Source organism: Psammomys obesus, unplaced genomic scaffold (genome assembly GCF_907164565.1).
Source record: "Psammomys obesus unplaced genomic scaffold, mPsaObe1.curated_primary_1811, whole genome shotgun sequence".
NCBI lineage: Eukaryota > Metazoa > Chordata > Mammalia > Rodentia > Muridae > Psammomys > Psammomys obesus.
The window spans coordinates 21888603-21901200 of record NW_026585895.1 but is presented as its reverse complement, the minus strand read 5'-3'; the positions used below and the strand labels follow the sequence as shown (position 1 = coordinate 21901200).

The window sequence follows — 12598 nt, the reverse complement described above, 5'->3', positions numbered from 1 at the left end:
TTCATTGCTGGTGGGAATGCAAACTTGTACAATCACTTTGGAAATCAATCTGGCATTTTCTCAGAAAATTAGGAATAGTGCTTTCTCAAGATCCAGGTATACCAGTCCTGGGTATATACCCCCAAAATGTCCCACCTTTCATTAAGGACAATTGCTCAACCATGTTCGTAGCAGTTTTATTTGTAATAGCCAGAATCTGGAATGACCCAGATGTCCCTCAAAGGAGGAATGGACATAGAAAGTGTGGTACATTTACACAATGGAATACTACTCAGAAATTAAAAAACAAAGAAATCATGAAATTTGCAGGCAAATGGTGGGAACTAGTAACGATCATCCTGAGTGAGGTAACCCAGAACCAGAAAGACACACATGGTATATACTCACTTATAAGTGAGTATTAGTCATAAAATATAGAATAAACATACTAAAATCTATACTCCTAAAGAAGCTAAACAAGAAGAAGGACCCTAGGGAAGTTGCTCAATAGACATAGGAAATGGGAGAACAGGACAGGAGCTTACCACAGAGGGCCTCTGAAAGACTCTACCCAGCAGGGTATCAAAGCAGATGCTGAGACTCAGCCAAAATTTAGGCAGCGTGAAGGGAATCTTATGAAAGAAGGGGGAGATAGAAAGACCTGGAGGGGACAGGAACTCCACAATGAGACCAACAGAGCCAGGAAACCTGAGCCCAGGAGTCTTTTCTGAGACTGATACTCCAAGCAACGACCATTCATGGAGATAACCTAGACCCTTTGCTCAGATGTAGCCCATGGCAGCTCAGTGTCCAAGTGGGTTTCCTAGTAAGGGGAACAGGGGCTGTCTCTGACATGAACTCAGTGGCTGGCTCTTTGAACACCTCCCCCTGGGGTAGTGCAGCTGTACCAAGCCACAGAGGAAGACAATGTAGCCTGTCCTGATGGGCCCCAATATGGTCAGCTGGAAGGGGAGAAGGACCTCCCCTATCACTGGACTGGAGGAGGGTCATGGGAGGAGAACAGAGAGGGAAGGTGGGGTTGGGAGGGTACAAGAGAGGTGGCTACAGCTGAGATACAAAATGAATAAATTGCAGTAATCAAAAAGTGAAAGAAAGAAAGAAAGAAAGAATAAAAAACCAGGACATGATTTTTTAATTTTATTACAAAGATGGGAAAATTAACTTTTTCTCACAAAATAAGCCCCTCACGGAGTTTAAATCTTCATAGAAAGGGCAAGAAGAATGTCATTTTAAAAGTCATTTTACCTTCTTTTTCTGTATTCTGTCTCTTGTTTCTGTATTATTTTATTTAATTATGTTGTCAAATAATATTTTATTTCTTCTCTAAACTGTGACCTTTTGAGAGCAGAGCCCATGTCTTACTTGTTTCTGTGTAGTTTCTAGTGCATAATAGGTCTTCAGTTCTTACTGAACTGAGTTGGTTGGACTAAGATATTGTTTTCTAGCCCTCAATTGAGAAAGTAGACTGTGCATGAATTTCTCTCATGGGCAGGTTGAGACAAAACCTTAAAAATCAGGAACCTAAAATTGTTCCAATTTCAGGATTGGGACCAGCTATGACCTATGAGATGTGTGGGTTAAATGGCCTCTTTAAGTTCAAATTTCAGCCCAACTCTGGAATATATTACTTAGTTTACATATTCTCTTTCTGATTATTGGCTAAAATTACTATCAAGTTAGGACCCAAAAAATCTACAAAATGAGTTTAAGTAGCGACTTTCCAATTGTGGATAACAATGTCCCATGATTTATGTCATGTTTTGGAGTAGGCATCCTTAGCTTTTCCCATTGTGGTCAGGACTTAGTTTTTAAGCTGTTAGGAAAACATTTTGGTATCTCTTGAGTTGGTTAAATTCAGCCAAGTACTTTGGATTGATTCATCTTACAAATCAACACAGTATGTTTTAAATTGCTCAGTACTTTTGTATAGGTCCCAAAAGGCATAGACTTGCTGGGATAGGGCATAAAGAAATAATATAAACAGTGCTGTGATGCATTATCCTATGTAAATTATTCTTGAAATATTAACATAAGATATCTTTAAACTCATTGCCAGCCTAATGTTCAGATATTTTACATTAAAAAAAGACTGAAAATTTATCTTTTTTTTTTTTTCGATGTCAGTGATGGTAGTAATTTCGAGAATTAAGTGTTCTCTTCAAATACAATCAACATTAGATGGCTTCTTGTGGATGATGAGCATTGTGTTAATCTGAATATCTTATTCCCAGTTCTTAAGATAGCAAAAGGGAATAAGAATCGACAGTACATGAATCCAGGATGATTTGTACACTTGGGAGATGAGATGAAGTGAGCTCAGAAGATTCTTGGGATGCAGGACAGATCAAGGAAGGAAGTGCATATGGCGGCTCCGTCTCTTCCTTATCAACAGATGGATTGGCAAGGACATGGACAGCTAGGGATGAGGTTGACTTTTTTGTTCCGTGTTTTTTGTAATTCCTCTCTGTATGGTTGGATTCTGGCTGATCCTTACTTTAGTTTTATTCCTTAGAGAGGAAAATTCCACTTTAATATTACTGGATATTACAGGAAAAATAGCATCAGTAAACACAGAACCTCAAACAGAGTTGGACTGACTGAATGACAAGACCATTGTCACATTCTCGTGGGGCGTGTAGAACATGAATTTACTTCCTTTAATGAACTCAGTCATACAGGTCTCAATATGATGCTTTAAATTCTGGCTGCTAGAGTATTGTAATATATTCATACTGGATTTCCAAACAAGAGGAACTGATTTTTAATCATCTAGGTTCCTAACGCTGCAACCTTATAATACAGTTCCTCATGCTGTGGTAACTGCCAAACAAAATTATGTTGTTGTTACTTCATAACTGTAATATTGCCACTGTTATGAATCATAATGTAAATATCATATATGGGGTTGTGGCCCACAGGTTGAGAACCACTCATCTACACCCAGGGACGCTTTAATGTAAGGGAAATGCTTTGGATTCACTTTGGAGCAAATTTCAAAAAGGAAATTTGATCTCCTGGTCTCCACCAAGGATGTACAGATAAGATATACTCATGGATTTCTGATTTCCTTACACAATTTGGAGTTTCTCTTTACCACCAGAGTTTAGAAACTAATGCTGTTGAGCTAGAAAGGTCTTTGTTTTATCAGTAAAATTCTATTTTCTAGTGATGAATATTTTATTTCCAGTTATTATCAATTTTATGCTTATCTCTCACTGGGAATCTGTTAAGGTGTTGATTGATACACTATCTTAGGTTTTGACCATTAACTTTAAGATATTTCATGGAATAGAGATAGCAAGTTAAATGAGGATAATACTTTTTTTCTTTAATTTTTGCTAACCAACTATTTGATGTTTTTGATGAGAGATGTACAGAAAGATGGGATTTAAAAACATTTATGATACATTTATTATTATTATTTTATATCTTGTGGGTATCTGTGGAGATCAGAGCGCAACTTGTGAGCATCTGTTCTCTCATTCTACTATGTGTGTTCTGGAAATGTAATTCAGCTCATTAGGCTTGGTGGCAAGTGCCTTTTCCTGCTGAGCCATCTTAATGACCTTGTTTAGTAGTCTGTCTGATGAATCAGTCCTATACACTGATACTTTCAGGAGGCTAAGCACCCAAGCAATTGTTGTTTAAGCAAAGCATGTTCTTAGTTTATTAACACATATTATACAAAATGCTCATTAATAGGAATTTAAATGCAATTTTGTTTTTATTTTTACACTTGGAGTTAAGAGTCAGACTTTTCTTAGTTAATTTAAATTAATTTAGAACACATATAAATTAGGCGACAGGATTACTTACTTGATTAGAAACAAATATTTAAAAGAAAATTTTATTCAAATAAATTATTTCTGCTTACTAGTTATGGTTGTTTGTATAGGTAGGAACATTTACTTCTCAATTTGTTGTAGGAGGTCATGTTGAGCCCACTTCAGTGGATTCCTAGTCAAATAGCTTGTGATTTAATTCCATTGTGTAATCTAAATGTCCTATTAACAAAGCAGTCACTTTTATCATTACAGTATAAAATCTAGTAGTTTCCCACAAAGCAGTAAAACTTGCGAGAAATGTATTGAAGATGAAAAATTATGCTTTATAATTCCTCTGAAATGAGAGAGATATAAACTTTAGTGCATTACTAATATTATTTTATGCAAATTTCTGCCAATTAAAGATTTAAAATCGGGTGAGTTTTAAAGTTTACAACAAACTGTAGTCATGACTTCCAGTCATCCTTTTTTAACTCCTAAGAGATCTTTATTTTTCTTTATTTTTAATTTTTATGCTCTTAGTCTGAGGTCCAGTGATATATGGATTTCATTACTAAAATTGATACTACCAGGAACACCTGGTACTACCTGGCTCACACCTATAATCCCAGAACTTAGGAGGCCAAGACAGGAGGATAAGTAGTTCAAGGCTAGCCTTTGCTACTTACCGAGACTCTCTCAAAGACTTAGGTGATGGGCATGAAGCTCAATGGTAGAGTCTTTGCCTAATAGTTCTGGGTTTGACTCTGCATTCAGAAAATAGATCTGAATCTATTTCAGGGCATATGTACGTAGCCTCTCAGTGACCAACACCAACTCCTTTCATCTGACAATAGTTTTTTACCCCATTCCTTCCATGAATTATTTAACCACTTAAGGCAAAGGCATATATGCTTATGCTACTCATCAGATTTGCTACCTTCTTATTGTGTTTTAATATCTTAGTCATTGCTATTGTCAAGATATTTTTCACCCTTCTCTCTTTTGAGAAATACATTTTAGAAAAAAATATCTTTTTAATAGTGTATGACTTACTGACGTTTCACACAGTTTAAACATTAAAAATACTTGTTTTATTGATTTAACAATAACTTGTCTTTTAAATTAGGGAATAGTTCAAGCTCACTGACATTCTAATTTTGAGGCCAGATTACCTCAAAGATCATTCTAAATGTTTGTAGCTAAGAGAACTCCTATTAAGACTTTGCCTTGACATTGCCATGTTTGAACTGTTATTTCCGGTGGTATTCTGGAATGCAGTGAGTGCCTCACGTCGTCAAAATCAGACCGAGCTGGTTAGAGTTCAGTGTGAACTCATTTGTATAAGAAGTTAGCATCTCAGGCAAAATTCTTCATGCCCTTTGGGCTTGCAGCACTGTAGGCTCTACTTTATCCAGAATCCACGTGTGGGCAGTGATTCAGGGCTTCAGGATCTCTCACCGGCCCAAGGATCCAAGGCAGTCAGTGCAAAACCTGGCCAGCAGCCCGAGTGAGTAGGAGCCATGTGACTCTGGTGAGTTGGAGTGTGCAGTTGCCTCCTGCTTCAGAGCTACCTGATCCGAATACTAAGCAGAGCGAGTGCCGGGCTGAGTGGAGACACCGAAGACACTGCAGAGCAAGGTGCTTTCTCCAGAGGTGTCACAGAACATGGAGATTAAAGACCAGGGGGCCCAAATGGAGCCGCTGCTGCCAACGGTAAGAGACAACCTGCTGTCAAATACATTAACCGCTCTGCTGCAGAGTCTGTCAGGAAAGTGGTATGCTGCTAGGTGCTGGGAGAGTGTACTTTTGGGGTGGTGGATAGCTCCCACAACATATGGACAGGGTCTCCTCCCATCTCCGCAGACTGAAATGCTTAAAGCAGAGCACATGCTTTTTTTTTTTTTTTTTTTTTTTTTTTTTTTTAATTTTCCATCTTCTCAATATGGATGCAGCATGGTGATGAAATGTCTCGTGTTTGTTGCTGTTTGAAGAAATGGCTAAGGTTTAGCAGCAGGGGCAGTTGTGTGTCTTTTTTCCTGCCTGTTAACGCTTATCTTTCTGTTCCTAAAGATTTGCAGTGCTGGCTCAAGCCCCTGCAGAGAAGCCCCCACCCCCCTTTATCCTATTTAGCCCTTGATGCATTTCTTCCCTGTGCATCCTTAGGCAGTGAGGTAAGGGAATGCTGCTGCTGTTGCAGTTCTAGAGATTCAGTCTCAGCAGAAAGGATCGTGTGTGTGTGTGTGTGTGTGTGTGTGTGTGTGTGTGTGTGTGTGATATCTATCAGTATCTTTTTCAAAGGGAAGTGTATCACAGTCCATGTACGTGGAAGAGAGGAGTTTTTGGGAGACAGTCACACTATTCACATTTGAGTGTCTGAAAGGTTCCTGGACTGTCATTTGGAATTAGCCCATCTGTTTATCGCTGGGACCTTTAGCTGCCTGCTTGATTTAATATTTGGAGTGATTGATTTGCCTGTCTTCTGCACAATCCGTCTGTCTGGCACACAGACTTTGGACTTCAGGCAACATCCCCTTTAGTCTGGGGGCAACTCATGTTGCTATGTTTAGGGGCGGCGTGGGTGAGGGAGGGTCAGTATTAACGTGGTGAGGCAGAGATGCTAAACGTTAGCTCCTAGCCTTCTATCAGCGTGATCACGGCTTAAAACAGTAGAAATCTCCGCAGCACCGAGCCACATAAGCGGCTGTTCTTTAGCTGTTCAGTTGTGACCCACCTTGCAGACTAGGACTGCTGAAAACCGTCCATTTCCAAATCCACGCTCTTCCTTTGAACGCACAGTTAAATGATATCGTAGGAGGATGGAGCAATTTCTGGGCCACTGATTTAGGGCCTTCAGCGGCAGCTGGACTCTAATGCTGCAAAACACATCCCGGTTTGCTTCCTGCATCAGCTGTGGCTACTGAGCATGCCCAGTGCTCCCCAGGACGCCAGGTTTGGATAGGGAGGGAGCAGAGAGGTGGGAAGAACACCAGTGTCACCATGAAGAACAGAGCCTAAATTAAGAGCAAGGACGGTGTCGGCGGGTGGGGGTTGGGAAAGGATGCAGTTAGCTAGCCTGCTTAAAGCTAGTGTGTGTGTGTGTGTGTGTGTGTGTGTGTGTGTGTGTGTGTGTAGTTTTGAAAAAAAAATGAGTAAAAGATTTGTGTACCTCTTAACTTGAATAGATGTGGTTCTCTGGTTACTCCAAATAAATAGTGTTAATGACACAGGGATCTGTTCTATAAACGACAGGGGGGAACTATACCCAGGAATTACAGGATGGAGATTTAGGAAAGATTAAATATAGGGGGAAAATCCCTTTTGTGGCAGGGGGGCTGGTGGGGGCTGGGACTTGTCCTAGAAAAGCAGGCTGAAGCCAGTTTGTTGTGGCTTATGGATTGTCACTTGGTGGGAGCAGTTAAAGGATTTAAGACCAAATGAGGATTATCTGGAGGAGTTTTGATGACATTACTGGGCTCCATGGGCAATCGGTTTGTGGCTTAAAAGAGCGAGGGACATAGAAGTTGGCTAGAAAAGAGGATCTACAATGTTTGGTAAAAAATAATTAAAGGCCACATTTGTATTTCATGGGCGTTAATGGCTAGTACAGAATAGTTTTACAGTTAAATGGTAAGGCAGAATCATGTTAGCAATATGTTAAAAAAAGATAAGCCTAAGAATTAGGAAGAATGGTAAATTTTTGGCCTGGTTTTAGATTTGCATTGTTTTTCACTTCTTCAGTTGCTTTAATTTTTTTAAAAGGTCATATTTGCTATGTAAAGTAGCTTTTATTAACTTTATTTTAAAAATAAGAAATCAAGGCACATGGAGTCTAAATAAAATGTTGAGTTTCATTGTGTAAGGAAGCTAGGACTAGAATATAGGTCTTCTTAAACTAATTTTAAAAAACCACCCAATATTTTTGTGTTAGATTTTTAATCAGGCTTTAGTGCAATCAGTTCCTGGGTGCTTTATATATAAATATATATAAAGAGAAAGCAATAGTTTTGGAGTTTATTTTAGAGTATTAATCAGATGACTTTGCAAACAATTATATGAGAGGCATTGTGACATATTTTTTAGGAACATATTGTACTGGGGCCTGGCATTGCTATTTATTTATTTTTCCTGTAATCTTGGAAAACTTAAGTTTACATTCCACAATTGAAAAATGGGAAGGCTGTGATATATGCCTTTTCTTTAATTAAAAACATTTCTTTATTTATTTCTGTGTCTGAAGGGTGTGACTTCACCCTAGAACATAGTGGAGGTCAGAGGACAACTTGTAAGAGTGAGTTCTATCCGGTCACCATGGGTCGTTGGTATTAAGTGACCTCAGGGCCTTCGAGTTGGCATCAGGTACCTTTATCAAACGAGTTATCTCACTGGTTGAAGGCTGGATTTTAAATGTAGTTTGATCAGACAGGAATGGATGGTGGAAGTTAACATCTTATTTTGAGTCTATTTATGGATATGTAGGTCAGTGGTAAAGCCCTTGCCCACTATGTGCAATGATAAGGGTTCAGTCCCAAGTATTGCTGTCAGCTGTCACATATGATTTTATTCTTACTGTTTAATAAATGAGGACACTAAAGAAGAGAAATGGGATTTCTTGCCAGTAACCGTACTGGGAGAATAAGCATGGATACAGGTGAGACAGAAGAAAGGGAAAACAAGTCCCATGTGGGAAGGGACTGAACTCAGCCTCTGCTGAGCCCTTCCCTGCACACATCATGCCACCTGATGTCTTTGGTGTCATCGCTAACTGTGGAAGGGAGTTGGCACACTTAGCTAGCTGCCTCAAGGCAGAGATCTGTCTAGCTTATTATTTTATTTGTGGAAAAGAAGAAAAGATTATCTTAGAGAATGGAAAAAGCTCGAAAAAGAGAACATGGGTTGGCGAGGTAGCATTTTTTATATTTAATTTGAATCACAATCTAAATTGTAGTTTAATTTAAAACAAAATTGTTCCACACTATTACGTAGGAAGACATGTAGTATAAGAAATCATTCCTAATTTTTACTTGAATAATAGCTCCTCCAGAGAGGTGAACTATAGAAATAAGTATATGCACAGGGTGCTCAGGTTGTGAGAACGAGTGGAAAAACCTAAAATCTACATGTATTAAGTTTATAGTAAAATTTTTGAGGTCAGATTAAGGAAGCAGGACAGTTTAGAATGGAAAGGAAAATCTGGGACAGGGTGGCAGTCTAAATAGACTTGGAATAAATGGTTATATGTTTATGATATCCCTTTAGATTAGGCTTCAATGATGGGTTGCAGCTGTACCTACACAGGAGCGCATTACAATGTGTGAAGTGTGAAGGCAGGAATATGAGTACACTTTCGGCCATTGTGTCCAAAGACACCAGCTCAGCTCAGCTCAGCTCTGACAGGCTGTAAAACTATTTAGCTTTTTTGTGTGCTGCCACAATTAGTCCTTAGAGTAAATTCTAGCTAAGAGCCATTTGTGTGCTTATGTGCTGAGGCTTGAACCTACACACTCGTACACTAACTTGAACGTAGGCACACATACAGTGAAGCAAGCACCTTACCACCATGCCACGTCCCTATCCCGTGTTTTATTTCTAGATACAAGAAATGTAAGCTGAATATTTGATACTTTTTTTTTTTAAAGAGTCTTACCCTACTGTCCAGACTGGCCTCAAACTCAAGGAAATTATCTGCTTCAGCATTAGAAAAGCGGGAGCTGAAAATATATGCCCTCACATCTGGCTTTGATACTTTTGTCATAAATATTATATCATATACTTTTTGGGGTTTGTTATTTTTCTTTGGAAACAAGGAGCAATTCATTTATAATATAATATTTATGAATAGTGTGTATACATTTCAATAGGCATTATATTTTTATATGAGGTTGCCAAATAATCCGTTTTACTATGAAATCTTCATATGTATATAAAATAAATAAAATACATAATGTACTTTGCTCATATTCATTCTCCCTTTATCCTCTCTTTCTCCTTTCTCTTTCTCCTCAGTCTCAATCCTGTCCTCTAATAGGCTCTATTCTACTTTTGTCTCTCTCTCACACACACAGCTGCACACTCTTGCACATATATACATACAGGCATGCACACACAATATTTTATCAAGTTTTGTTTTTGCAAACGACAGTTTCATTTTTCTTATAGTTAGCTGAAAATTTCATTTATATATATATATCGGATATATATATTTGTCTGTTGATACACAACTAGATTGATTGTTCCATATCCTGTTATTATGAGTAATGCTACAGTAAACATGGACAGGCAATTGTTTCTGTAATATGCTGACTTACATTCCTTTGAGTAGATAGTGACGAGTGGATAGCCAGATAATATGGTAGGTATATGTTTAAGTTTTTTTAATCTCTATTTTTATTTCCATTGTGGCTGTACAAGTCTGTACATGTTCCCAACAGTAGTCACAATGGTTCCTGTTTCTCTACATCCTCATCAGCATTTGTTGTTTATTTTCTTTGTGATAGTTGCTCTGGCTGGAGTGGGGTAGAAGCTTAGTGTAGTTTTGGTTTGCATTTTCCTGATGATTAGAGCTGTTAAACATGTTCTTGTATTTATCTTTTAAAAACTGTTGTGTTCATTTGCTGATTCGTTGACTGAGTGATTTGGGTATGGGCTATTTTTTTGGGGGAGCTCTATGTATATTCTACTTTGATATGAGTTTGTTGTTAGATGTATGACTAGCAAGGACTTTCTTGATTCTCTAGGCCATCTCCTCCCTCTGTTGTTTCTGTGAAGAAACTTGTCAATTGCGTGCAGTCCTGTTTATCAGTTCTTGGAGTTAAGTACTATAGCATTAGTTTCCCTTTCAGAAAGTTCTGGCTAATGTCTATATCTTGAAGTGTCTTCCTACATTTTTTTTTTCAGCTATTTTGAATTTTAAACTCTTATCCTAAGATCTGGTCCATCTTATTTTTTTGGGGGGTGGGGGTGGGGGAGGTGGGTATAGCATGAGAGATACAGATCTAACTTCATTATTCCAACTTTATTCTTATTCTATTCTATATGTGGCTATATAGTTTTCCAAACACTATTTGTTAATAGGATTTTTCTTCCTCTCCGCAATTTCTTTTTTGGACCTTTGTAAATAATTATATGAACACAGCACTGTGGATTTACTTCCGGGGCCTCTACTCTGGCTTATTGGGCTCTATGTCTTCTATGTGTCAGTGCCGTGCTATTTTTGTCATGGCTCTGTAGGATCATTTGAGTTCAGGCACCATGAAGTCTCTAGTACCGTGCTTTATGCTCAGGGTTGCTTTGACAGTTGGGTCCTGGGTCTCGAGCTTTATTTTGTTTTCTTTATTTATGAAGAATTTCATCAGAGTTTTGATGAAAATTGCATTGAATCTGTACGTAAGTTTTGATAATACAGCAATTTTCACAATGTTAACTATGACTAGGTTTGTTTTTTTTGTTTGTTTGTTTTAGAGCAGTTTGTGTTCACAGCAATATTGAATAGAAGATGAAGAGATTTTTCATATATTCTTTTTCCGTCCACATGTATAGACACCTTAATTGACAATATTACTACCAGAACAGTATATTCTGCTATGATTTATGAATGCATGTTGACATTCCTCCGTCAGTGGTGGGAATTTTGCCCCTATCTTTTCTGCCTCTGTCTTGGGATTTTTTTCTGGTTGGAGCTTGCCCAGGTCTTGAGTGTACTTTTAGTGTTGCTGTCTAAACAGTCACTGTCAAACTCCGGGTCATCTAGATTTTTCTCCTATGTTATCTTCTAGTGGTTTCAGAGTTTTGTATTTTAAAATTTCTGACTCAAGTTAATTTTTTTCTGAAGTATGTTAAATATATGTTGAAATTTAATTTTTTTGCATATGGCTATCTATATGTTTCAGAGTTTTGCTGAAAAATACTATTATTTATATACTTGGATTTCCTTACTCTTTTCTCAGAGATAAGGCAATCAGAAATATATGTCTCTGGGTCTATTTCTGGTCTATCCTGCTCTCTTTATGTATTTTATATATTACTGTAGCTTTATAGTAAGTCTTTATGTTGGGCACTGTTAATCCTCTACATTTTTTTTTCTCTTCTTAAAAAATATGTTGGCTTTTGTGGATTATTTCTTCTCTACAGAAACAGAGAATCAGTTTATTGATAGACACAAAATAATTTGTTCTTTTTCTTTTGCTTGTGTTTACATTGAATCTGAAGATAAGATTTTGAAGAACTGATGTTTAGAAAGTAATGAGTTTTCCTTCTAAATGAACATTGAGTGGTTCTCCATTCTCTATTTAGACATTTGATTTATTTTACTAGAGTTTTTTTTTTTCTCTTCCTTGTATGGACCTTGTATTTATTTTGTTAAATTTATATTTACATATTTTGGTGTCTATATAAATGTTTTAAATTTTAATTGCACTTGTTTATTGCTGAAAAATATTGATGTAATTAATTTTGTGTGTAATTGATTTTGTATCTTGCATTTTTCTATAGATATCTTCAGGAAGATTTTTTTGTTTATTGAATTAGAATTTTCTGCATAAACAATTATTTTATGTGCAACTAAATATAATTTTATTTTTTCATTCCTAATATATATATTTCTATTTTTATTTTATTTTAATGTTATTGTTACAGTTATGGCAATATTAAAATTATAGGAATCAGAGGGGACATCCTTGATTTATTTCTGCTCTTGTTAGAAGCTTGAGTTTCTCATCATTAAAGATTGAAAACAACTAAAATTTCACCTCAGTTTTTGTTGCCAACAGTTTTTAAGATCACTGTTAGTCTGGACTCATGGAATATTTTATTACTGTCGTATAGTATGTCAAACT

General features: G+C 37.2%; 1 protein-coding gene across 5 annotated transcripts in view; it reads left to right on the top strand.

The window, feature by feature from the left end:
* Positions 1–5274: 5274 nt before the first annotated feature.
* The window catches only part of Slc4a10 (solute carrier family 4 member 10), a 295608-nt gene continuing 288284 nt past the window's right edge, over positions 5275–12598 (top strand). For all 5 annotated transcript variants that reach the window (XM_055599957.1, XM_055599954.1, XM_055599956.1 and 2 more), the window contains exon 1: positions 5275–5480. In XM_055599957.1, the coding sequence (XP_055455932.1) occupies positions 5433–5480 (48 nt within the window). In that variant the 5' untranslated portion in view covers positions 5275–5432. The remainder of the gene's footprint in view (positions 5481–12598) is intronic.